Source organism: Coregonus clupeaformis, chromosome 10, assembly GCF_020615455.1.
Source record: "Coregonus clupeaformis isolate EN_2021a chromosome 10, ASM2061545v1, whole genome shotgun sequence".
Taxonomy (NCBI): Eukaryota; Metazoa; Chordata; class Actinopteri; order Salmoniformes; family Salmonidae; genus Coregonus; species Coregonus clupeaformis.
The window spans coordinates 23,909,541-23,934,630 of record NC_059201.1 but is presented as its reverse complement, the minus strand read 5'-3'; the positions used below and the strand labels follow the sequence as shown (position 1 = coordinate 23,934,630).

At 41.5% G+C, this 25,090-nt stretch overlaps 1 protein-coding gene across 3 annotated transcripts; it reads right to left on the bottom strand.

Moving 5' to 3' along the window:
* Nucleotides 1–958: 958 nt before the first annotated feature.
* On the bottom strand, nucleotides 959–20,826 carry lactbl1b (lactamase, beta-like 1b). Of its 3 annotated transcripts, none has more exons than XM_041888433.1 (8): nucleotides 20,712–20,826; nucleotides 18,277–18,385; nucleotides 14,457–14,607; nucleotides 13,111–13,217; nucleotides 12,129–12,286; nucleotides 3,346–3,593; nucleotides 2,558–2,663; nucleotides 959–2,313 (listed from the first exon to the last, which is right to left on the bottom strand). In XM_041888433.1, the coding sequence occupies exons 2-8, from the start codon at nucleotides 18,337–18,339 to the stop codon at nucleotides 1,335–1,337; spliced, it is 1,812 nt and encodes a 603-aa protein (XP_041744367.1). In that variant the 5' UTR covers nucleotides 18,340–18,385; nucleotides 20,712–20,826; the 3' UTR covers nucleotides 959–1,334. The 3 variants fall into 3 exon arrangements, with proteins under 3 accessions (XP_041744367.1, XP_041744366.1, XP_041744368.1); XM_041888432.1 differs by having other exon boundaries at nucleotides 18,277–18,369; XM_041888434.1 differs by having other exon boundaries at nucleotides 18,277–18,341.
* Nucleotides 20,827–25,090: the final 4,264 nt, after the last annotated feature.

Sequence of the window (25,090 nt, the reverse complement as noted above, 5' to 3'; positions counted from 1 at the left end):
TCAGTTATTTTCCTGCTGTAGCAAACTGGCTCAAATTAAGATACTACATCTGAACTGTATAATACACAATATATACAAAGTATGTGGACACCCCTTCAAATTGTTGGATTCAGCCTTTTTAGCCACATTCCGTTGCTGACAGGTTAATAAAATTGAGCACACAGCCATGCAATCTCCATAGACACACATTGGCAGTAGAATGGCCTTACTGAGGAGCTTAGTGACTTTCAACGTGGCACCGTCATATGATGCCACCTTTCCAACAAGTCAGTTCATCAAATGTCTGCCCTGCTAGAGCTGCCCTGGTCAACTGTAAGTACTGAAGTGGAAACGTCTAGGAGCAACAACTGCTCAGCCACGAATTGGTAAGCCACCCAAGCTCACAGAACGGGACCGCCGAGTGCTGAAGCACATAGCACGTAAAAATTGTCTGTCCTCATTTGCAACACTCACTACAGAGTTCCAAACTGCGCCTGGAAGCAACGTCAGCACAATAACTGTTCGTCGGGAGCTTCATGAAATGGGTTTCCATGGCTGAGCAGCCGCACACAAGCCTAAGATCACCATGCGCAATGCCAAGCGTTGGCTGAAGTGGTGTAAAGCTTACCACCATTGGGCTCTTTTTTTAGCTACTACTTAGACATACAGTGACATACAGTGACATTCTAGACGATTCTGTGCTTTCAACTTTGTGGCAACAGTTTGGGGAAGGCCCTTTCCTGTATCAGCATGACAATGCCCCCGTGCACAAAGCAAGGTCCATACAGAAATGGTTTGTCGAGATCGGTGTGGAAGAACTTGACTGGCCTACACAGAGCCCTGACCTCAACCCTATCGAACGCCTTTGGGATGAATTGGAATGCCGACTGCGAGCTAGGCCTAATCGCCAAACATCAGTGCTCAACCTCACTAATGCTCTTGTGGCTGAGCAATCCCCGGAGCAATGTTCCAACATCTATTGGAAAGCCTTCCCAGAAGAGTGGAGGCTGTTATAGCAGCAAAGAGGGGACCAACTCCATATTAATGCCCATGCTTTTGGAATGAGAACTTTGACGAGCAGGTTAGCAACTGTATAAAAAGGATGAATATTTACAATGCCATTATTTGACACAGAAATCAAAAACGTTCTGTACAAGAGTTAACATCAATGGATAAATTAAACAATTTTTTTCTGTCTGTGTACCTTCTTTTGCAATTCATCATGGTACTGTCTACTCACTGTCCGCCAGCAATGTTTTCTTTCAATTCAGATTATCCCTATTACATATAGGCTACAGACCCAAAAAGGACCTTCATCCAGCATGTACATGTGCCTTTCTGTTGTATGAGTTCAGTTAGTTCGAGAAAGTCGGCCTACGGGCTATCCGGATCACATTGTATGTATTCAGTCCTGGTGCATCGAAGCCAGGGGACAGACCACGCTTGTCAAACACATAAAAGTTAAAGAGTTGCCCGTCTTGGGCCTCGAGGGAGACCGAGGCGGTGCTGACCCGCAAAACACAGGGGTACTCCTTCTCAAACACCACCCTGAACACCCTGTCCACCAGGTAGTTCAGCTTGATTGTCCGATATCTCTCTGGGATCAGGTCCTCAATCTGGGGACCAAACTGCTGCATGATCAGAACACCGTCGGCCCCAGCTTTGATCTCATAGAAGGTGATGTTTCCATAAGTGAAGAAGCCTATGTATGGGTCTGGATTAGGGGGAGGGATGAGGATCTTTTTGGCCTCCCGGAACACCCTCTCCATGGCGGGTATGATGTGGCTGTATGCCTTGGCCACCACCTCCTGCTTCTGAGGTCTGGTGCCAGCCATCAGCACCACTAGGCCCAGCTTGAGCCTGGGTACCAGTGAGAAGGTGGCTGAGTAGCCATCCAGGTCTCCGTCTTTACGCAGCACCTCGTAGCCCAGCTGCTCGTTCACCTCCCAAGGAGTGCCGGTGCGGTTGGCAAAGTAGTCCTTATCACAGCGGAACAGAGGGGTCAGCATGATCTTCAGGGTGTCGGGCTCCAGGAGCTTGCGGTGGTAGGCCCCCAGCAGCATCATGGCCAGCTTGGCAAGGTCAGCGGCAGTGGAGAACATCTGGCCTGAGGGGCGGTACCAGCCCAGGTCATACAGAGGGGCTGGCTGGCCACTGGAGTAGACGCCCACAGCCATCTGGCTTTGGATCCCTGGGGTGATGTCGAAGCCTGTGTCCTCCATCCCCAGCCGGTCCAGGATGTTATCATTGATCCAGTGCTGGTAGTCCAGGCCCACCACCTTCTCAGCCATGACGTGGGCCAGTAAGGAGAAGGCTAGGTTACTGTAGTGGCATCTGCAAAACACAGAGCAGCAGAGTGGGAAGTCATTCTGATAGAGCAGACTGAAGGGCCAATACAGCCCACAGGGGTGACGGAATTAAACATCTGAGCCATCTATTTACATCCAAATAAGTGTAGCAAATAGGTTCCATTATATTACACATAGCAAATATTGACTGAATTTTAAATGGCACAAGGACACACAGAACATTTGAATGATTATAATGCTGGGAATGATGGGAATGACTAAGGTCTTACTTGGTGCCAGGGTCTGCAACGAGGATATCGTCTTGCAGCAGATTCACTGCAGCCTGTGTTTTCCCCTTCCACAGCAGGTTAGTGGCTCTTAGTCTTCTGGGTAGACCTGCAGTTGACAAAACACAACATCTTTAGTGTTTATGTCTAAAGAAAAGAAAATGCATTAATTTAGCTAGTATGACAAATGAAGCTCAAGCCAATTGCAATTAATTTTAACCGAAACAGGGTCCTCAACTGTTATTCTAACATATCTGTTTTGAGTGTCTCTGATCATTTAATTTAATGTACAGCTCAGAAATCAGTGTCAATGTCTGATCTGAAACATGAAATACTCTCAATGAATGAATTGAGTTCAACCTTCATGCCTCAATGATCAAAGTTTGATCCTCATATAGACATAATCAAATCCAACCTGTTTGAAAGCAAGGTATTGTAGGGTGCCATATTGAAGTAACAGGTTTGGATGCTAATAATAGATGCAGTGATAATCTAAACAGTTTCTGTTACATCAGAAGTGTTTACCACCTCAGAAGGCAATTCAACAACCTGCTTAGAGGTGGCTCTGACTAGAGTTTGGGGTATGGTGGCATTTTAATTTAATCAATAAATAGGATCATAAACATCACATTAAAATGGCTATTTTGCTCATAATAACATGACACTGTTCAACATTGTAGCTGAGTACATTCGGCACATAACTGGTTCCCCCTGATAGTTGTTTAATGGGTCGGCATGACCTGAGGTCCAATCCCAGGTGGGAGGGGCGGGGTATGAGGTTTGTATCTTACCTGAGAGCTGGCTGGCCATCCTGCGCAGAGTGACAGAGGAGGAGCGGATCTGAACCTCTCCACTATCTAGGAAGATCAGGCCGTCTGTCACGTACTTGAGCTCAGAGTCCCGTGACTTGCCCAGAGGGTTTTTAATGGTGAAGTTATCCACATATTTCTCCAGAGGGTCATCCAGAGAGGTAATCTTCCCATCGTCCCACAGCCTGTACAGCATAAGCGTTGGGAAGATCTTGGAAAGGCTGGCAATCCTGTAGGGCACGAATCAAACAGGAATTGACTACCACTGTATCCTCCTGATTCCTGCAAAGAACTCAAAAAAAAATAATTACAACAAACATTAAGACAAGCATGCACAAATGAATAGAGTACTATTCTTCCTTTCAGAGGATGAACTTACTCTAACATCTTTTCATTTTCACGTGCACTCTCCAAACCTTTCTACACTCAGGCTTTTGACCTCAAAACGTTTTCTCTGCCTCATACCCCATATATTTCTGCCTCACACCCCAGACATTGAGGGGTTTGGAGATTGAAATTACAACATCATGCTATATATCTATTTAAGGGCCATGCTGACAACACTCAAGACGGATGAAAACATAATGACTGAATAGCCCATACATAGTTAAAGACATAGGTCAGTATTCAATAAAGGCGCATTGCCGACAATAATTTACACTTGAACCGAAATACAGTGGCTTGCGAAAGTATTCACCCCCCTTGGCATTTTTCCTATTTTGTTGCCTTACAACCTGGAATTAAAATAGATTTTTTTGGGGGGGTTGTATCATTTCATTTACACAACATGCCTACCACTCTGAAGATGCAAAACATTTTTGGTGTGTGAAACAAACATGAAATAAGTCCAAAAAAAAACAGAAAACTTGAGCGTGCATAACTATTCACCCCCCCAAAGTCAATACTTTGTAGAGCCACCTTTTGCAGCAATTACAGCTGCAAGTCTCTTGGGGTATGTCTCTATAAGCTTGGCACATCTTGCCACTGGGATTTTTGCCCATTCTTCAAGGCAAAACTGCTCCAGCTCCTTCAAGTTGGATGGGTTCCGCTAGTGTACAGCAATCTTTAAGTCATACCACAGATTCTCAATTGGATTGAGGTCTGGGCTTTGACTAGGCCATTCCAAGACATTTAAATGTTTCTCCTTAAACCACTCGAGTGTTGCTTTAGCAGTATGCTTAGGGTCATTGTCCTGCTGGAAGATTAACCTCAGTCCCAGTCTCAAATCTCTGGAAGACTGAAACAGGTTTCCCTCAAGAATTTCCCTGTATTTAGCGGCATCATTCCTTCAAGACTGACCAGTTTCCCAGTCCCTGCCGATGAAAAACATCCCCACAGCATGATGCTGCCACCACCAAGCTTCACTGTGGGGATGGTGTTCTCGGGGTGATGAGAGGTGTTGGGTTTGCGCCAGACATAGCGTTTCCCTTGATGGCCAAAAAGCTAAATTTTAGTCTCATCTGACCAGAGTACCTTCTTCCATATGTTTGGGGAGTCTCCCACATGCCTTTTGTTTCTTTAAGCAATGGCTTTTTTCTGGCCACTCTTTCGTAAAGCCCAGCTCTGAGGAGTGTACGGCTTAAAGTGGTCCTATGGACAGATACTCCAATCTCTGCTGTGGAGCTTTGCAGCTCCTTCAGGGTTATCTTTGCTCTCTTTGTTGCCTCTCTGATTAATGCCCTCCTCGCCTGGTCCGTGAGTTTTGGTGGGCGGCCCTCTCTTGGCAGGTTTGTTGTGGTGCCATTTCTTTCAATTTTTTTATAATGGATTTAATGATGCTCTGTGGGATGTTCAAAGTTTCGGATATTTTTTTATAACCCTGATCTGTACTTCTCCACAACTTTGTCCCTGACCTGTTTGGAGAGCTCCTTGGTCTTCATGGTGCCGCTTGCTTGGTGGTGCCCCTTGCTTAGTGGTGTTGCAGACTCTGGGGCCTTTCAGAACAGGTGTATATATACTGAGATCATGTGACAGATCATGTGACACTTAGATTGCACACAGGTGGACTTTATTTAACTAATGATGTGACTTCTGAAGGTAATTGGTTGCACCAGATCTTATTTAGGGGCTTCATAGCAAAGGGGGTGAATACATATGCACGCACCACTTTTCCATTATTAGTTTTTTATAATTTTTTGAAACAAGTTAATTTTAATTCCACTTCACCAATTTGGACTATTTTGTGTATGTCCATTACATGAAATCCAAATAAAAATCAATTTAAATTACAGGTTGTAATGCAACAAAATAGGAAAAACGCCAAGGGGGATGAATACTTTTGCAAGGCACTGTACACACAGTTTACTGTGAATATGATCTCCACAAACACCAGTAAATTGCCTTTGAATTGTCGATTGTGCAATGGGCTTGTCAACAACACTCTTCTGATTGAATCCTGGCAGCACATTTTCAAGCCAATTTCAGCTCACAACATAACACAATTCAGAAAAATTACAGCAGTGTTCACATGACACTTCAAGTCCACTATAAGCGTTGCATTGCTTTGCCAGCAGCATCTTGTCAATGTGATGTTCTACCTGCTACACAGAGTGTGTTGTTTTGAGAGAGGAGGAGAAGAGGGGAAGAGCATCTTTGTTCTATTTTTCCTGCTGTACTGTACCATATTAATCAATTGTATGTAAGTACAATAGCTTTGGTCCAGTGTTTCGCAAGTACTCTTAAATTGTTGCTAGTGGTTGTCCTAAATTATCCTCTAATTACACGTTGCTTTTGTTTACATTGTGAACATAGTCAATGCAGCTAGCTAGAGTTTCTGCTAGCTAGTAGCTTCTTGACTTCATATATCTTAGTAAAATAGCCAGCGGTGTCTAGTGGAGGGCATATGCAACCAAAATAAATGTTATTTCTCTTTATTTCAATTCACAAGATAGAATGAATGCGCTCGTCAGCCGTAAAAAAATGTAACCTCTGCGATTCTTGAGCTTGGACACTGCCTTTGGACGTGACGCAACGCGAGCGCAACATGGGCAGTATAGCAGCTTTCAATGATTTCAAATGAAGCATTCCCTCAACGGCTGATGTCTGACGGCAACGCCAGATGCCCGATAGCTGTAGTGTAGCAGGGCCGTAAGTGTAGCCTTCAGTCTTATTTGTATTTGATAGCAACACCTCCAACCCTCCATAGATTTTTAAAGTGTATACCCCCTAAATCACAGGAGTTGGTCAGGAAGCAGACTTCTTAGCTTTGATTTGTGAATAGAGGACGCAAGCAATAAGAAATATGAATTAATATGTAAAACATTTGTCATATTTTTGTATTATGGATCACCATTCCTGGGGTCCAGCAAAAATTAAGGCAATAATATACATTATAATAAAACATTTAAACATTAAAATACATTTTACAACAGATTTCACAATACATTAAGTGTGTGCCCTCCGGCCACTACTCTACACAATCCGGTTGTACATGTGTGTATAGTGTGTATGTTATGTATGTTTGTATTTGTGTGTTTGTACCTGTGTGTGTGACTCTTCACAGTCCTTGCTGTTCCATAAGGTGTATTTTTATCTGTTTTTAAAAATCTGATTTCACTGCTTGCGTGAGTTACTTGATGTGGAATAGAATTCCATGTAGCCATGGCTCTATGTAGTACTGTACGCCTCCCATTGTCTGTTCTGGACTTGAGGACTGTGAAGAGACCTCTGGTGGCATGTCTTGTGGGGTATGCATGGGTGTCCGAGCTGTGTGCTAGTAGTTTAAACAGACAGCTTGGTGCATTCAACATGTCAATACTTCTTACAAAAAGTCAATCTCTCCTCTACTTTGAGCCATGAGAGACTGAAATGCATATTATTAATTTTAGCTCTACGTGTACATTTAAGTGCCAGCCATGCTGCCATGTTCTGGGACAGTTGTAATTTTCCTAAGTACCTATTTTTGGCACCTGACCACACGACTGGGCAGTAGTCTGGGCATTTTAGCTACTGTTGCATTAATATGTTTTGACCATGACAGTTTACAATCCAGGGTTACCCCAAGCAGTTTAGTCTTCAACTTGCTCAAGTACCACATTATTAATTACAAGATTTAGTTGAGGTTTAGGGTTTAGTGAATTATTTGTCCCAAATACAATGCTTTTAGTTTTTGAAATATTTTTACTAACTTTTTTCTTGCCACTCATTCTGAAACTGACTGTAGCTCTTTGTCAAGTGTTGTAGTGATTTCACTCACTGTAGTAGCTGACGTGTATAGTGTTGAGTCATCCGCATACATAGACACACAGGCTTTACTCAGAGCCAGTAGCAGGTCATTATTAAAGATTGAAAAAAGTAAGGGGCCTAGACAGCTGCCCTGGGGAATTCCTGATTCTACCTGGATTATGTTGGAGAGGCTACCATTAAAGAACACCCTTTGTGTTCTGTTATGCAGGTAACTCTCAATACACAATATAGAATGGGGTGTAAAGCCATAACATATACGTTTTTTCCAGCAGCATACTATGATCGATAATGTCAAAAGCTGCACTGAAGTCTAACAAAGCAGCTCCCACAATATTTGTATTATCAATTTCTCTCAGCCAATCATCAGTCATTTGTGTAAGTGCCATGCATGTTGAATGCCCTTCCCTATAAGCATGCTGAAAGTCTGTTGTTAACTTATTTGCTGTAAAATAGCATTGTATCTGGTCAAACAAAAAATTTTCAGAAAGTTTACTAAGGGTTGGTAACAGGTTGATTGGTCGGCTATTTGAGCCATTAAAGGGTGCTTTACTATTCTTGAGTAGCGGAATGACTTTTGGTTCCCTCCAGGCCTGAGGACACACACTTTTTTGTAAGCTTAGATTGAAGAGATGGCAAATAGGAGTGGCAATATCATCCGCTATCATCCTCAGTGACTGTATCATGAGGCTCTGCCGCCTCATGATACAGTCATGACCGAAATTATTGGCACCCTTGATAAGATTAGCAAAAAATACTGTATAAATTAAGTAATATAAATACTGTTATATAAAATATGTATATAAATGGGAAAATTATATTATTTTATACGAATACAATTACTCAGAGAACTAGCTTAACAAGTATTCAGTTTTTTTTCTCAAAAAAATAGGGGTCAAAATTATTGGTACCCCTGTTTTCAATACTCCGGCACCCTCCCCTTGCGAGGATAACGGCACTGGGCCTTTTTCTAAAATGTTTTATGAGATTGGAGAACACATTGGGAGGGATTTTAGACCATTCCTCCATACAGAAACTTTCAAAATATTTTAATTATTTCTTCTGTGCTTATGGACTGCCCAAACAACAGGTTTTCAATGGGGTTCAGGTCCGGAGACTGAGATGGCCATTGCAAAATCTAACAATTTTTTTGTGCTTGGGGTTATTGTCTTGCTGCCAAGTTTCTGCCTTCTGGTAGAGGCTACCAGGTTTTTGGCTAAAAGGTCCTGGTACTGGGAAAGTTCATGATGCCGTTCACCTTAACAAGGGCCCCATGACCAGTGGAAGCAAAATAGCCACATAACATCAAAGATCCAGCACCATATTTTACAGTAGGTATGGGGTTATTTTCTGCTCATCACATTCTTCTAACGGCCCAGCTACACTATAGCCATCGGGTGTCCGGCATTGCCATCAGCCGTTGAGGAAATGATTCCTTTGAAGTCAATGAAAGCTGCTTCACTGCCCGAGTTGCGTCACATCCAAGCTCAAGAATCGTCGAGGTTCAATTCTTGATGGCTGATGCAGGCACGTTCATTCTATCTTGTGAATTGAAATAATGATACACCACTGGTTATTTTACATTTTAGTAGACGCTTACAGTTAGTGAGTGCATACATTTTCATACTGGTCCCCCGTGGGAATCGAACCAACAACCCTGGTGTTGCAAATGCCATGCTCTACCAACTGAGCTACATGGGACATTTTACTAACATTTATGATGTCAAGAAGCTACTACTACTAGCTAGCTAGCTACATTGACTAGCTAGGTTCACAATGTAAACAAAAGCAACTTGTGTAATTAGGATAATTTAGTACAACCACTAGCAACAATTTCATGAGTACTTGCGAAAAACTGGACCAAAGCTATTGTACTTACACACAATTGATGAATATGGTACAGTACTGTAGGGGAAAATAGAATAAAGATGCTCTTCCCCTCTGCTCCTCTCTCAAAACACATTGAAACGACGCTGATGGCAAAGCAACATGACACTCATAGTGGAGCTGAAGTGTTACATTGCCAAACCCACCACTGGTGTGTGGGTTTGGCGTCGAAAGAAGTGAGTACTCTTTTCCAGTCCTCAGCACTTTATCCTGTTCACATACAGTAAGATGCAACTTGTCCAAATACTACTGTGAACCCAGATAAACAGATTTCAATAAAATAAATAATGTATGTGTTCTCATGTTTGTTTCACTGTCTCCTTGCTGCAGACTTGGGCCATGTCCCTCTGGTAAAATATATATTTATCGATTCATATAAATTTGACATGGCATCAAAAGTGAATCTATATTGTACCTATACCTTGACACACAGCAATGTTATTTCCCTCTTCCTCCCAATGTTATTTCCCCTCTTCCTCCAAATGTTATTTTCCCTCTTCCTCTCAATGTTAATTTGCCTATTGCTCTCAATGTTACTTCCCCTGAATGTCACTTCCCCTCTGATTGTAGGTGAGTTTCATCAATAAACGCTATGACAGCATCTCTGTTGGCAAGAGAATAGAATGATTGGCGCATTTACATAAAAATCCCTGCACATCCTTGTACAGTCCCCACACAAATGACTGAAAAAACGGCATTATTTATCTACCACATTTGGTTCAAGTAAACAAAGTCACATGACTTTAACAGCACTCATTTCATTCTGGGATGATCACTCTACAGACTTATGTTGGTCAGTAATGACAGCTGTACTCTGAAGCCAGAATACCTACAGCTACGTTCCATGGTGTTAAAAGGCTCCATAGTGGTGCACTGTAGTGGCTAACTGTGTCAGAGGCTGATTGACATGTTACATGTATGCCTTTTTTAAGAGCAGCAAGGCAGCTTCGATTGATAGGACATTCACATGCTCTGAGCACGTAGTACATCATACATACAGTGGGGGAAAAAAGTATTTAGTCAGCCACCAATTGTGCAAGTTCTCCCACTTAAAAAGATGAGAGAGGCCTGTAATTTTCAAAATCCAGGAAATCACATTGCAGGATTTTTAATGAATTTATTTGCAAATTATGGTGGAAAATAAGTATTTGGTCACCTACAAACTTCTGGCTCTCACAGACCTGTAACTTCTTCTTTAAGAGGCTCCTCTGTCCTCCACTCGTTACCTGTATTAATGGCACCTGTTTGAACTTGTTATCAGTATAAAAGACACCTGTCCACAACCTCAAACAGTCACACCAAACTCCACTATGGCCAAGACCAAAGAGCTGTCAAAGGACACCTGAAACAAAAATGTAGACCTGCACCAGGCTGGGAAGACTGAATCTGCAATAGGTAAGCAGCTTGGTTTGAAGAAATCAACTGTGGGAGCAATTATTAGGAAATGGAAGACATACAAGACCACTAATAATCTCCCTCGATCTGGGGCTCCACGCAAGATCTCACCCCGTGGGGTCAAAATGATCACAAGAACGGTGAGCAAAAATCCCAGAACCACACGGGGGGACCTAGTGAATGACCTGCAGAGAGCTGGGACCAAAGTAACAAAGCCTACCATCAGTAACACACTACGCCGCCAGGGACTCAAATCCTGCAGTGCGAGACATGTCCCCCTGCTTAAGCCAGTACATGTCCAGGCCCGTCTGAAGTTTGCTAGAGTGCATTTGGATGATCCAGAAGAGGATTGGGAGAATGTCATATGGTCAGATGAAACTAAAATATAACTTTTTGGTAAAAACTCAACTCGTCGTGTTTGGAGGACAAAGAATGCTGAGTTGCATCCAAAGAACACCATACCTACTGTGAAGCATGGGGGTGGAAACATCATGCTTTGGGGCTGTTTTTCTGCAAAGGGACCAGGACGACTGATCCGTGTAAAGGAAAGAATGAATGGGGCCATGTATCGTGAGATTTTGAGTGAAAACCTCCTTCCATCAGCAAGGGCATTGAAGATTAAACGTGGCTGGGTCTTTCAGCATGACAATGATCCCAAACACACCGCCCGGGCAACGAAGGAGTGGCTTCGTAAGAAGCATTTCAAGGTCCTGGAGTGGCCTAGCCAGTCTCCAGATCTCAACCCCATAGAAAATCTTTGGAGGGAGTTGAAAGTCTGTGTTGCCCAGCGACAGCCCCAAAACATCACTGCTCTAGAGGAGATCTGCATGGAGGAATGGGCCAAAATACCAGCAACAGTGTGTGAAAACCTTGTGAAGACTTACAGAAAACGTTTGACCTGTGTCATTGCCAACAAAGGGTATATAACAAAGTATTGAGAAACTTTTGTTATTGACCAAATACTTATTTTCCACCATAATTTGCAAATAAATTCATTAAAAATCCTACAATGTGATTTTCTGGATTTTTTTTCTCATTTTGTCTGTCATAGTTGACTAAATACATTTTTTCCCCACTGTACATACGGACAACGGAACTACACGCATGTCCCTGAATCGAGAAATGTATAAGAAAGGGCTAAGGGTGCTTATCATTAATGACCATCATGCCAACACCACAAGCTTCAAACTTAAAGGAGTAGGAGTAGGAGTCTTAAACATGTGGTGATTTGGGTCATAAACAGACCTGTCTTTGTCATCACCCTTTAGGGCCCAAGGAGCCCTGAAATCTATGCTGCTCACCTGTATATGGTGTACTCATTGGGCGGAGCTGAGAGTGGGTCACTTCTGTTCCTCTTGCCAAAGTTACCAGTCCACAGAACTGTGTCGTTGAAAATCACAATGGCCGACAAAGAGGGAAGACTGGTAGGATTGACGCTTTGGCGCAGCAGTGTGTCCACCTGAGTGAGAACATAATATCAGTATTTACTGTATATCTAATAATATTAATTGTTCTACAGTAGTTTCAGTAAACAATTAAAAGTTGGGTATAAAAGATTTGAAGGCATTCTGTGGACAAAAATACTGCCTATTGATTTGTTGTGATGGAGGTTAATTCAATGCCAATGCTGGGCAGATGCTGAACATACTCTGTTTTTACATGGTCAAAGCAGTAACGTCTTACTGTATGCAGTGATCTTCTGTTCTGTATAAAAGATACAAGGAGTTCTAATGTGTTTTTATCATTCTGAGGACATTGTTAATGTCCCATGGAAATGTAATCATCCATAACATACTGCTGCTTGTACAGATGTAGGTTCTTAATTTGAGCCAGTTTGCTACAGCAGGAAATCAATCCTGCAGCAACAGGAAATGTGAATTATTATGTGGATTATAATTAATGGACATTTTTGTAGGGATTGAAACATTGTTTTTAAGGGAAAATCAAGTCTGAAATGTCAAAGTGCAACCGGGTGATCAAATTAATATCCTACATCTGTATTGAGATGTGCTGGGACTGATAGGACTGCCCTATTCTCTGTTTGTCAAATGCCCTTCACTGTCTGAATAATATCAATCCAGGAACTGGTCACGTCCACCTCTGTTGCCAGAGGCTTCATGCAAAAGGACACTTTCTCTATTTCTCTGCATGGTAATTCATCCCCTCATGTCTAGGCCATTGTCTAGGCAATTGTTATCAAGCATCACTAACACATGTTCCCTGTTCTTAGTTGGACAGGAGCATAATGTGGATAGTCTGTGAATGGCCCAAGGGAGCTCTTACCTTTTCCAGTGCCGCTTTCAGAGTAGGGATAGGGTGCTCGAGGGGGAGAGGTTCAGGGAAGCGTGGGCACATCCGTTCTGATTTGGCATTGCCTCCCATGCCCTCATCTGGCAGAGAGACAGAATAAGGCGAAATTAAGTGGGAGAGAAATTGGGGATTTATTGAAATTCATAACTGATATTGGTGGATTAATATACAATATGTATGACATGACAAGGAGACGAACACAATGTGCCATAATTGGCATGAACAGGACTTAATTAATCATCTGAGTTCCTTTATCTGTCCATTGTAGGCTACCACAAAGAATCCAATTTGCACAAACACATGCAGCCATAAAGGTGATTAATTCTGAACGCACTGTGAATTTTGAATGAGCAGTTAAAGGAGACTTTCATTTAAGTAACTACACAGGATTAGAGCTTTATAGTTCATAGAGTTACTATAGTAAACAGGCCCATAGGCTTACAGTATGTTCAGATCCAGTACCAGATCATACAGGCATGGTGTGCTACTGAAAGAATACATGTGTAAGAAGCATCACTTCAATTAAAGAACGCAACTCATCACACCTTTAGCACTACAGTAGGTTGGTTCCCTATGAACACTGTCTGTCTTTAACATTCTAATCTATTCACCACCTACAGAAAACAGCTAATTGGATTTCAGAATCGCATCTCAGACACTGGGCACAGATGTTAGTTCAACGTCTAGTTTTGATTTGCATTTGGTTGAGATGTCAACTATTGTGAATTCAATGTGAAATCAACAAAAAATGTCACCATGTCATTGAATTTAGGTTAAAAGTTAGGTGAAAAAAGACGAAATGCCCTCACATTGATGACTTTTTGCAATTATTATGAGTTTTTCACATTGATTCAACGTCATCACACTGGTTTTTGGGGTTGAAATTACAATGTTGATTCATCCTGTTTTTGCCCAGTGGTTAGCCTCATATGGCTCCCAGGCAAATAAATCCATTCTGAAGCAAGAACTACCATGTGTGTTGGAACTTTTTTTCCCTGAAACAATGGACTTCCTCCTTGATTTCTACAGGTTTCTTTGTGTACAAAATCTCCTATTGTATGAGTCAATGTTAATGCAGGGGAAGCAGGAGCTACTTGTAGCCTACTGTAACCACTGGTATAATTATAAGCTCTGATTAATCTTAACCCCTTTACCTCAGATACAATGTAACAAAGCCACAAGTGATTGACAGGCTGATATGTTTAGTGAATCGATGCTGTTCACTGTATAATATGATGAATTGCTTCATGTCCTGCCATTATTTTTAGTTTGGTTCTATGTTTTCTTGAACAAGGTTGAATGCAGGGAGTGAGCCTTACCTGGCAGTAACTTTGGCATCTGGTACTGCCAGAGGAAACATCCTGTCATGACCAGAGAGAGCAACAGGAAGAACACCATGCCCAGCTGAGTCCACTTCACCTTCATCTTCTTGGTCTTGGTGAGCCCCTCTATAGCAGCAGCCGGGGCAGGCTAAAACACACACACACACACACACACACACACACACACACACACACACACACACACACACACACACACACACACACACACACACACACACACACACACACGGTTAGGGATGGGCCTTTACAATGCTAAGAGATCCGCAGAAACTAAGGGTTTGATAATGTGACGAATGTACTTTCATAACATTAGTGAACTAACTTGCTGATTTACATACATAACTTAGATAGCAATCACAACCAAGACTACTTACCACTTGATGCTTTAAAAGGCAGGCAATATAATAAAACTATCTTTCTCTCACTGAATCAGCATCTGAACAATCCACTCAGCATCATGGAGAGACAACTCCCAAATTCCAATAGTGGTTGATGTTCTTCACTGAAGGTTTCACTGTACAGGGGTATGGCACAGACATGGCTTCCCATTCCTATATCTCCTCACTGGCCGTTCCATAATCCTTGCCATCAGCACTCCTCTGACAATTAAATTTCCTCTCCGACAACCACTGGCCTCTGACATCATAATCCACAGATTTACTCCACTAAAACCCATCTGAGCGGGAGGGGAAATCTTAATCTCTAATCCCCCACGAATCAATTCACTTCAGTCCCGTTTGCACCACTTTGGGGACGTACCAAGTAGTCCCTGCTGAAAAACATGGCGTCTACTCAACCCTTACAGGAGGAGGGCATGTTGGCCTTATGAGGCACCTTTAGCGGAAACATGAGTTGACAAGGAAAATCACATGGGCAGACGAAGTTAGAGCGCTCCAGTGGACTAATATGTTAACAGAGGACACTGACTGAGACAGCCTAGGAAGGAACACAATTATCTCTCTCTTTCCCATAGCTAACAGTCACGCAACACACACACTGTACACATGGGCTGCATCCTTTAAAGTACAACTTTGCATAGGGTGTATGTTCCATGGCTATGATTCATGAATTGAATAATTGATCTCTTCATGTGGCTCAGGCCTAAGGTCATTGTATCAGGAGTCAGTGTGCCAATCGTGGGCCTGAGCCTGCTGGGGGCAGACAGGGAGAAGATGAATGGAGTTTGTGTTTGCATTAGATTTAGCTCAATAATCAATAAAATAATTAATGTGCTTGTAATCAATTAGGAATTCATGTTTACCTGGTTGTATCTATTTCAATTTATTTTCATTATTTTAATCTTTCCTTTAATGTTTAAACAGGGATTGGCTGTTTTTATTAAATATATAATTGTGTTTTGATTTGATTTGATCAAACAGGGAATGAGCTTTCCTAAGAGAGTACGCAGAAATCAAAGATTTCAAGCACTCCTCAAGGTTTAGAAAAAGGTAGAATTTATATAATACCGACATAAAAAACGTGTCTTACTCAGCAATTACCATCTCTTTCATAGAGGGGACTTAAGGTTAATCACATTTTAAGTCAATCATTCTATGTTTCTACATTCAGCTAGATGATGCCTGTTTTATTAGCTGTGGAAGGCTGTGAACTGTAAAGTATTCTGATATACATACACTGCATTCAGAAAGTATTCAGACCCCTTCACTTTTTCCACATTTTGTTGCGTTACAGCCTTATTCTAAAATGGATTAAATAAAAAATTTTCCTCATCAATCTAGACACAATACCCAATAATGACAAAGCAAAACAGAAATATATTATTTACATAAGTATTCAGACCCTTTGCTATGAGACTTGAAATTGAACTAAATTGATTGGACATGATTTGGAAAGGCACACACCTCACTATATAAAGACCCACAGTTGACAGTGCATGTCAGAGCAAAAACCAAGCCATGAGGTGGAAGGAATTGTCCGTAGAGCTCCGAGACAGGATTGTGTCGAGGCACAGATCTGGGGAAGGGTACCAAAACATTTCTGTAGCATTGAAGGTCCCCAAGAACACAGGGGCCTCCATCATTCTTAAATGGAAGAAGTTTGGAACCACCAAGACTATTCCTAGAGCTGGCCAAACTGAGCAATCGGGGGAGAAGGCCCTTGGTTAGGGAGGTGACCAAGAACCCGATGGTCACCCTTACAGAGCTCCAGAGTTCATCTGTGGAGATGGGAGAACCTTCCAGAAGGACAACCATCTTTGCAGCACTCCACCAATCAACCCTTTATGGTAGAGTGGCCAGACGGAAGCCACTCCTCAGTAAAAGGCACATGACAACCTGCTTGGAGTTTGCCAAAAGGCACCTAACGGACTCTCAGACCATGAGAAACAAGATTCTCTGGTCTGATGAAACCAAGATGGAACTCTTTGGCCTGAATGCCAGCGTCACGTCTGGAGGAAACCTGGCACCATCCCTACGATGAAGCATGGTGGTGGCAGCATCATGCTGTGGGGATCTTTTTCAGCGGCAGGGACTGGGAGACTAGTCAGGATTGAGGGAAAGATTAACGGAGCAAAGTACAGAGAGATCCTTGATGAACACCTGCTCCAGAGCACTCAGGACCTTAGACTGGGGTGAAGGTTCACCTTCCAACAGGACAACAACGCTAAGCACACAGCCAAGACAAAACAGGAGTGGCTTCGGGACAAGTCTCTGAATGTCCTTGAGTGGCCCAGCCAGAGCCCGGACTTGAACCCGATTGAACATCTCTGGAGAGACCTGAATATAGCTGTGTAGTGATGCTCCCCATCCAACCTGACAGAGCTTGAGAGGATCTGCAGAGAAGAATGGGAGAAACTCCCCAAATACAGGTGTGCCAAGCTTGTAGTATCATACCCAAGAAGACTCTAGGCTGTCATCGCTGCTAAAGGTGCTTCAACAAAGTACTGAGTAAAGGGTCTGAATAGTTATGTAAATGTGATATTTAAATTTTTTTGTTTTATAAATTAGCAAAAATGTCTAAAAACCTGTTTTTGCTTTGTCATTATGCGGTATTGTGTGTAGATTGATGAGAAAAAGAAACGATTTAATCCATTTTAGAATAAGGCTGTAACACAACAAAATGTGGAAATATTCAAGGGGTCTGAATACTTTCCGAATGCGCTGTAGGACTAATGATGCTACAGAGAGATTGAACATGTTAAAGTAAGCTGGAGTTGATCCTGGTTGCATAACCAGCTGATGGCTGTGGAACACGCAGCTGTCCCATTTGGACAGAGTCAAGAGTTGTGGTGAGTAAGCGGCGCAGAATTAGATAAGCTCCAACGCACACACACACACATGACCTGCAGTCTCCCACTAAGGAAGTCAAATAAAATAAAATGGTATTCGTCACATGCTTCGTAAACAACAGTGAGACTAACAGTGACATGAGTACACAGTGAATAATGAATAACAATAATAAGTAAAAATAACATGGCTATATACAGGGAGTACCAGTACCTAGTCGATGTGCAGGGGTATGAGATAATTGAGGTAGCTATGTACATATACTGTAGGTAGGGGTTAAGTGACTAGGCAACAGGATAGATAATAGACAGTAGCAGTAGAGTATGTGGTGAGTGTGAAAGTATGTGTGTGTGTGTGTGCGTGCGTGTGTGCGTGTGTGCGTGTGTGCATGCGTGTGTATGGGTGTGTGTGTGCGTGTGTGAGTGTGTGTGGCATCAGTATGCTTGTGTGTGTGTTGTGTGTGTGTGGGCGTATGTAGTGTTGGTGTTTGTTGCAGTGTCAGTGTAAGCATGTGTGAGTGTGTGTGTGTAGTGTTGTGTATAAGCCGTTACCTGCTGAGGCTGAACTCCATCCATAGACAACTCTCTCAGGACTTTGCTGCCTGTCTTCCCCATTACTCATGTGCATGAAACATGAAAGGATATCTACATCAGACAGGATCTTTTATTAAAGAGAGATATAAAGTAAAGACATCACTATAGATGTAATACATGTATGATGGATGTACAGTACATTAATATACTGTAGGTGTATGGCAAGACATTTAGAGGATAACTTTTATAAATCATTCAAGACATCCAATAAAAAATCTATGGAAAACAGAGCAAATTAAATAGATAAACATCAAATAATATAGTATGGCAGGCCTTATCTAAGTGAACATTGAAAGGGAGAGGAAAGGGGGATACCTAGTCAGTTGTACAACTGAATGCATTTAACTGAAATGTGTCTTCCGCATTTAACCCAACCCCTCTGAAGACATCTCATCTTGACTTCCTATTTTTTTCTGAAAGTGTGAAGAGTGCAGATGTGCAGTCTGGCACCAGAAGATTCTCATTATACTGTAGCTGACAGTCACTCCTGACATTGCTCCAATACAGCTTCATGGATTGGGTGTTATTGTCATGTGTGTGAGACAAAACTATGGACAGTTTGTTCGAGTTTCTAAATGATAGGCAGCAAAATAACCCTTCAGGTTGACCTGTTTATGATGCATATACAAAAGAGTGTACAACAGCGAGGTAACTTCTTGTTTGACTCACATATCTACACACACACACATTATCAACAGGCTGGGATGGGATGATTCACATTGGAATACATTAGGTTACATGCACAAAGAAAAGGCTTTTTGTACATCTTGTGCTTGCCAATAAAACACATAGCCTACTGCACTAAACAGTTTAAACCTTTTGCATATTGACTTGTCCCCAATTCAGCATGAAATCCTGTTGATGGCCAATATTGGTTTAACTACATATACTGTCCAGGCATTGCTAGAAATGTGTTCCTCTCCAGCGCTTTTAGTCAGCAGTTTTAAGGTGTTCAATCATTTATCTCTCAGATGTTCTACTTTAGTCTTGGTGAGCCCCTCTATAATAATTGAGTTATACGTAATGTTTATGCAATTATCGTGCAAGCAGGATTGGCAGTAGCCAAGTTACAGTATATGATGTCATATTGATGTAACATCGATAACATAACGTGTTCAACAATTTGAACAAAAGTTCAGATTTAAAAGTAACACTTCAGATACTGTCGTTTATTTGACTGACATCATTCACAGATCATGCTTTGCATTCCAATTGAATATAAGTGAGTAGAGCGCTGCTCACTGAGAGGCTTAGGCCTATTCCTACAAGGAAATATGATGAACAGAACATGTGCACACCGTCTCACATAATCATATTCATGCTGTTGAAAAGATGAGCCCATTAAGGAGCACATGCGGAAGCCATGTGATGGGATGTTTACAAAGGAATGCTAAGCATTTTCTTTCTTGCTGCAGTGTTTTGATAGAGGTCCATGCCATTAAACATTGTTAATAAAGTAATGTACCCACTATTAAATTAATTCTATGAAACTATGAATTCATACTTTAGTGATGGCTTATTAACCGTCAATAACTGAGTCACTGACTAGACATGCTACTGTAAGATTACTGATTTGTGATGGCAAAAGTAGGTTGTATAGTGTGTTCTACTTTCTATAGTTTCTATATATTTTTATTATTGTATAATTATTAATCAACTCACATACTTTCAATCTTTGTTGAGTTGGATTTTCATTTTCTCCTGGCAAAATGTCTCTGACAATCCATAATAAATGGCTTGAAATGTTGGACTCCTCAATTGGCAAACATGAGTACACCAGAATGCTAAATGTACAATGTTTTATTCAGACTGGCTATCTGATTAACGTTAATTCACATTTTAATCTAAATGTATTCATGTCTGTGTGCACTTTCACATTATCCAACCTCAATGTTCAAGACAGTATACTGATAATCGCAAGCAATTGTTGAGCAATAATTTACTATGTGAATAATAACCACATGCTCTATTGAATTATAAGAGCGTCTGCTAAATGACTAAAATGTAAATAAACCTCCAACTGCTGCACTGACTGAAATGCTCTGCGTACAGTGTTTATTTTTTAAAACACTGTAAACAGTGTTTTAGTTGTTTTAGATTTAAAATTATTTTCAAAGTCTACATCATGTACTGTATATCATCATGTACACATGTATCAACATAATATGATATGCATTGAATAAATATACATCTACTACATCCAATAAATTAGCACAATTTATATAAAAAATAGTATATATTTTTCTAGATTATGAAATATAAACATATAGCCCTTTTTACTGACAAACATTACGATAACAAACTTTTCTTGTCGTAAGACACCAACAACCTTAGATAAAGTAGTTATTCATGTCCATAAAACATCGTAACCATTCAATTCTGCATGAACTTACCACAAATCCTGATTCTGGGTAGGTCTTTACCCTCTTTTACCAGAATGGAAATGTACAGTATTCCTGTGCTGTTGCTCTGTGTGTGTTTGGAAGATCACTGCAGCATCCTGACAGATGTTGGTATCATGGCCATGGCTAAATCCTTCTTGTACAAACACAGGATCTTGGATTAACTGCCACAGCCATCAGCGACATCTGCCAGGCTAGGAAAATGGGTGCCCCTGCAGTAGGATAATGTGCTGGAGGGTTAGTGTGTGAGTGATTGTGTATGTGTTGTGGGTTTGTTGGTGTGTGTCTGTCTGTGTCAATAAGTAAGTAAGAAAATGAGTTTCTAAGTGTGAGTTTTGTGATGGCTTAAAAGTCCACCCAATAAAGGGCCACTCTGGGCAACTAAAAGGGATGGATATTATGTCACAGTACCTGGAGAGTTCATGCCAGTCATTAGGGAAGCTTGTAGGGTCATAGAATCCAGTGAGTTACAGGTGTTACTGTGTCACTGTAATGTAATCTGTTGAGCATTTCGCTACACCCGCAATAACATCTGCTAAATATGTGTATGTGACCAATAACATTTGATTTGATTTGATAGGGGAAAAGGATATGATCATTTCCCCCATTGATTAGACCTGTGAATTAAGCAAGACTGAATATGTAAAAATCAGTATACTCCTTGACTCAAACATCCAGTGGTTGTCATTTGGGATCCTGAAAGTTCATGTTCAAGGAACATTTTAGAAAGTTTGTGGCTTATGTGGATTGGATTAGTGTTATTCACAACAAACAAGCACACAGTAGCTACTCACGTCATGCAGAAACTAGAACTGACCCATTATGTTTCTCTTTTTGGTTATATGCAAGGTCTGACTTATTTATCCCTGTTGCTATGACTTTCGGTAGGATAAGAGAAATAGAGGCATCTGTTTGCAGGTCAGATGCATGTTAGTCAGTGCTGATGATGTCAGATAACAGACAACACATCAGAACAAACATGGAACTGAAAGGAATGACATCAGAAACTCATCCCATGACAATCTCTGACTTATTGTACATCTCTTGTAAATCATGTTTACGCTCTGAAATCAAATGAAAACCCTCTTGCCATTAAGGACAGGTTCCAGTCTTTCCTGTAACATGCCACACGTGGCTTGATGTCTGGTGGAAAAGGAGTGGGCTCAGTTCATGAGTACTAATCCAAGGATACAGTGACACTTGTATCTCATACCACTGGTGATATAAGAAAGTCTGATCTTTTTGATGATTGCATGTTGGATGAGATTTGTGGGATACATACACTACATGACCAAAAGTATGTGGACACTTGCTCGTCGAACATCTCATTCCAAAATAATTTGGGCATTAATATGGAGTTGGTCCCCCCTTTGCTGCTATAACAGCATCCACTCTTCTGGGAAGGCTTTCCACTAGATGTTGGAACATTGCTGCAGCTTCCATTCAGCCACAAGAGCATTTGTGAGGTTGGGCACTGATGTTGGGCGATTAGCGTTCCAATTCATCCCGAAGGTGTTCAATGGGGTTGAGGTCAGTGCTCTTTGAAGGCCAGTCAAGTTCTTCCACACTGATCTCGACAAATCATTTCTGTATGAACCTCGCTTTGTGCACGGGGGCATTGTCATGCTGAACAAACTGTTCCCACAAATTTGGAAGCACAGAATCGTCTAGAATGTCACTGTAGGCTGTAGCATTAAGATTTCCCTTCACTGGATCTAAGGGGCCCAGACCATTATTCGTCCTCTACCAAACTTTACAGTTGGCACTATGCATTTGGGCAGGTAGCATTCTCCTGGCATCTGCAAAATCCAGTTTCGTCCGTCGGACTGCCCGATGGTGAAGCGTGATTCATGACTCCAGAGAACACGTTTCCACTGCTGCAGAGTTCAATGCCAGCAAGCTTTATACCACTCCAGCCGACGCTTGGCATTGCACATGGTGATCTTAGGCTTGTGTGTGGCTGCTCTGCCATGGAAACCCATTTCATGAAGCTCCTGAAGAACAGTTCCTGTGCTGACGTTGCTTCTAGAGGCAGTTTGGAACTCGGTAGTGAGTGTTGCAACCGAGGACAGACGATTTTTACGTGCTACACGCTTCAGCACTCGGCGGTCCTATTCTGTGAGCTTGTGTGGCCTACCACCTCGTGGCTAAGCCGTTGTTGCTCCTAGACGTTTCCACTTCACAATAATAGCACTTACAGTTGACCGGGGCAGCTCTAGCAGGGCAGAAATTTGACGAACTGACTTGTTGGAAAGGTGGCATCCTATGACGGTGCCACGTTAAATAGCCAAATCCACTAATTTGAAGAGGTGTCCACATACTGTTGCATTTATAGCGTATATTGCATTAGTGTTATAATGCAAGGGTTAAGACCAAAGCCTTTAATATATACATTAATCAGTTGTAGCCTAGTTCATACAAATTATGTAGTACACTCTTAGAAATTTTTTTTCTAAAAGGCTTCTGCGGCTGTCTCCATAGGATAACCCTTTTTGGTGCCAGGTAGAACTATTTTGGGTTCCATGTAGAACCCTCTGTGGAAAGGGTTCTACATGGAACTCAAAATAGTTCTGCCTGGAACCAAAAGGAGTTCTTCAAAGAGTTCTGATATGGGGACAGCCGAAGAACCCTTTTTGGTTCTAGATAGCACCTTTTTTTCTAAGAGTGTAGTGAAACCGTGTATTTACATGGGAGTTGCATTGAAAGGCACAGTCAATCAAAGCTGCACTCAAAATGAATTGTGCTTTTCCCTCACAAATTATATTTCAAAGAGTAAGAGATCAGTAAAATGACTCATCTCATAATGACATCATTGCAAACAATTTTCTCTGGGTTAGTCAGTCCACTGTTTCAGGTTTATTTGGACAGTGCACATTGGCAGCATCAACTGATTACAGTGCACATACAGTATGTGACTACCTTGATAATACAGAACAATTATTCAATGATATTTGGGAACGATGACAATATCCCATGGCATTTCACCAGCAGCAGGAACATTACTGATTATACATACAGTAATTTGATGCCAAATGATAAACATTTTGTCTAGAGATCATGAAGCAGCTGCCACTGCAACCTCTTTGTTGTGGCATTCAGTTGCAACAAGTCTGGAGACTCGACTAGTTTTTTGCCAAGGTACAGATAACTGCCAAAAATAAACTTAAACATAAACTGTCTTAAAGACATGCTCTGTAACTTTGGCGACAAGTAAGTATTTTTTAAACCTACCGCTTTGAGTTGGATGTTTCAATGTGTAGTTTATACATGCATAATCTATGAGCAGAATTACTGTTTTACCTCAATTAGCAAAGAAATCCCTAGTTTGAAAGCGACTGTTTTCTGGAAACTGTGCGGCGCCATTTTCCCTACATTTTCCCCCACTTGGGCCTACAATCTCTGGAACTCTATTGGAGGGATGCGACACCATTCTTCCATGAGAAATTCCATAATTATTATTTATTTATTTTTTATGGTGGTTGAAAATGCTCTCTCAGGTGCCGCTCCAGAATCTGCCATAAGTTTTCAATTGGGTTGAGATCTGTAGATGGCCATCCCACTGGGCAAAAACGGATTTAATTAAAGTTGTTTCCACGTCATTCCAACAAAAAAAAGTGGATTTGAAAAAAGTCATTAACGTTTGGGATTCTTTTTTTACCCACTTTTAACATAAATCCAATGACATGGTGACATTTTGAACTGACGTCTGTGCCCAGTGGGATGCATATTGTTTAGATTGTTTTTATGCTCATCAAGCATTCAGTGACCACTCGTACCCTGTGTATGGGAGCATTGTCATCCTATGGGGGCATAGCCATGGTAGCCAAAATATTGGCCTGTCCATCATTTTTATACATGACCCTAAGCATGATGGGATGTTAATTGCTTAATTAACTCAGGAACAAAACCTAATTTACTGAAGTCTTTCCATTATTTTGGCAGTTACCTGTAGGTGGGGTTAGTTACCAGGGTGAGTAGTTCAATATCATTACAGCAGGCAGACATATGTGCAAAAGCCGCACCCACATTTATTTTGGTTGCAAAACACTAGACTCTGTATGGTGGAAAAGATAATTCACTTGCCAGCACCCTAAATCTTGCAGTTTGTTTATAAAATTAAGTTGGCAATCTCAAGGTGTAGGCCTACCACCATCCAATTTCCAATTGAAAAGGGAATAGATTGCTTGGAATAGATTTTCCTGGAAACGTGTTGCAGAAGGGCCTCCTCACAGCCTATGCCCAGTTTTCTAGTGGGACATGAATCACTTAGGTCATGCCACTCATGGCTGCTATGGCGATTTTTGACAAATATTTGTATGTTATTCAGGGAAATATCGTCTAGAGACATGTTGTATGAATGAATGTCAATG

Excerpts from the sequence above, each read along its gene's own strand:
- lactbl1b (XM_041888433.1), bottom strand. The coding sequence starts at position 18,339 with ATGGGGAAGACAGGCAGCAAAGTCCTGAGAGAGTTGTCTATGGATGGA. Across the intron at positions 12,287-13,110 it reads TGAAAGCGGCACTGGAAAAG|GTGGACACACTGCTGCGCCA; the intron begins GTAAGAGCTCCC and ends GTTCTCACTCAG. Across the intron at positions 2,664-3,345 it reads GATGGCCAGCCAGCTCTCAG|GTCTACCCAGAAGACTAAGA; the intron begins GTAAGATACAAA and ends TGTCAACTGCAG.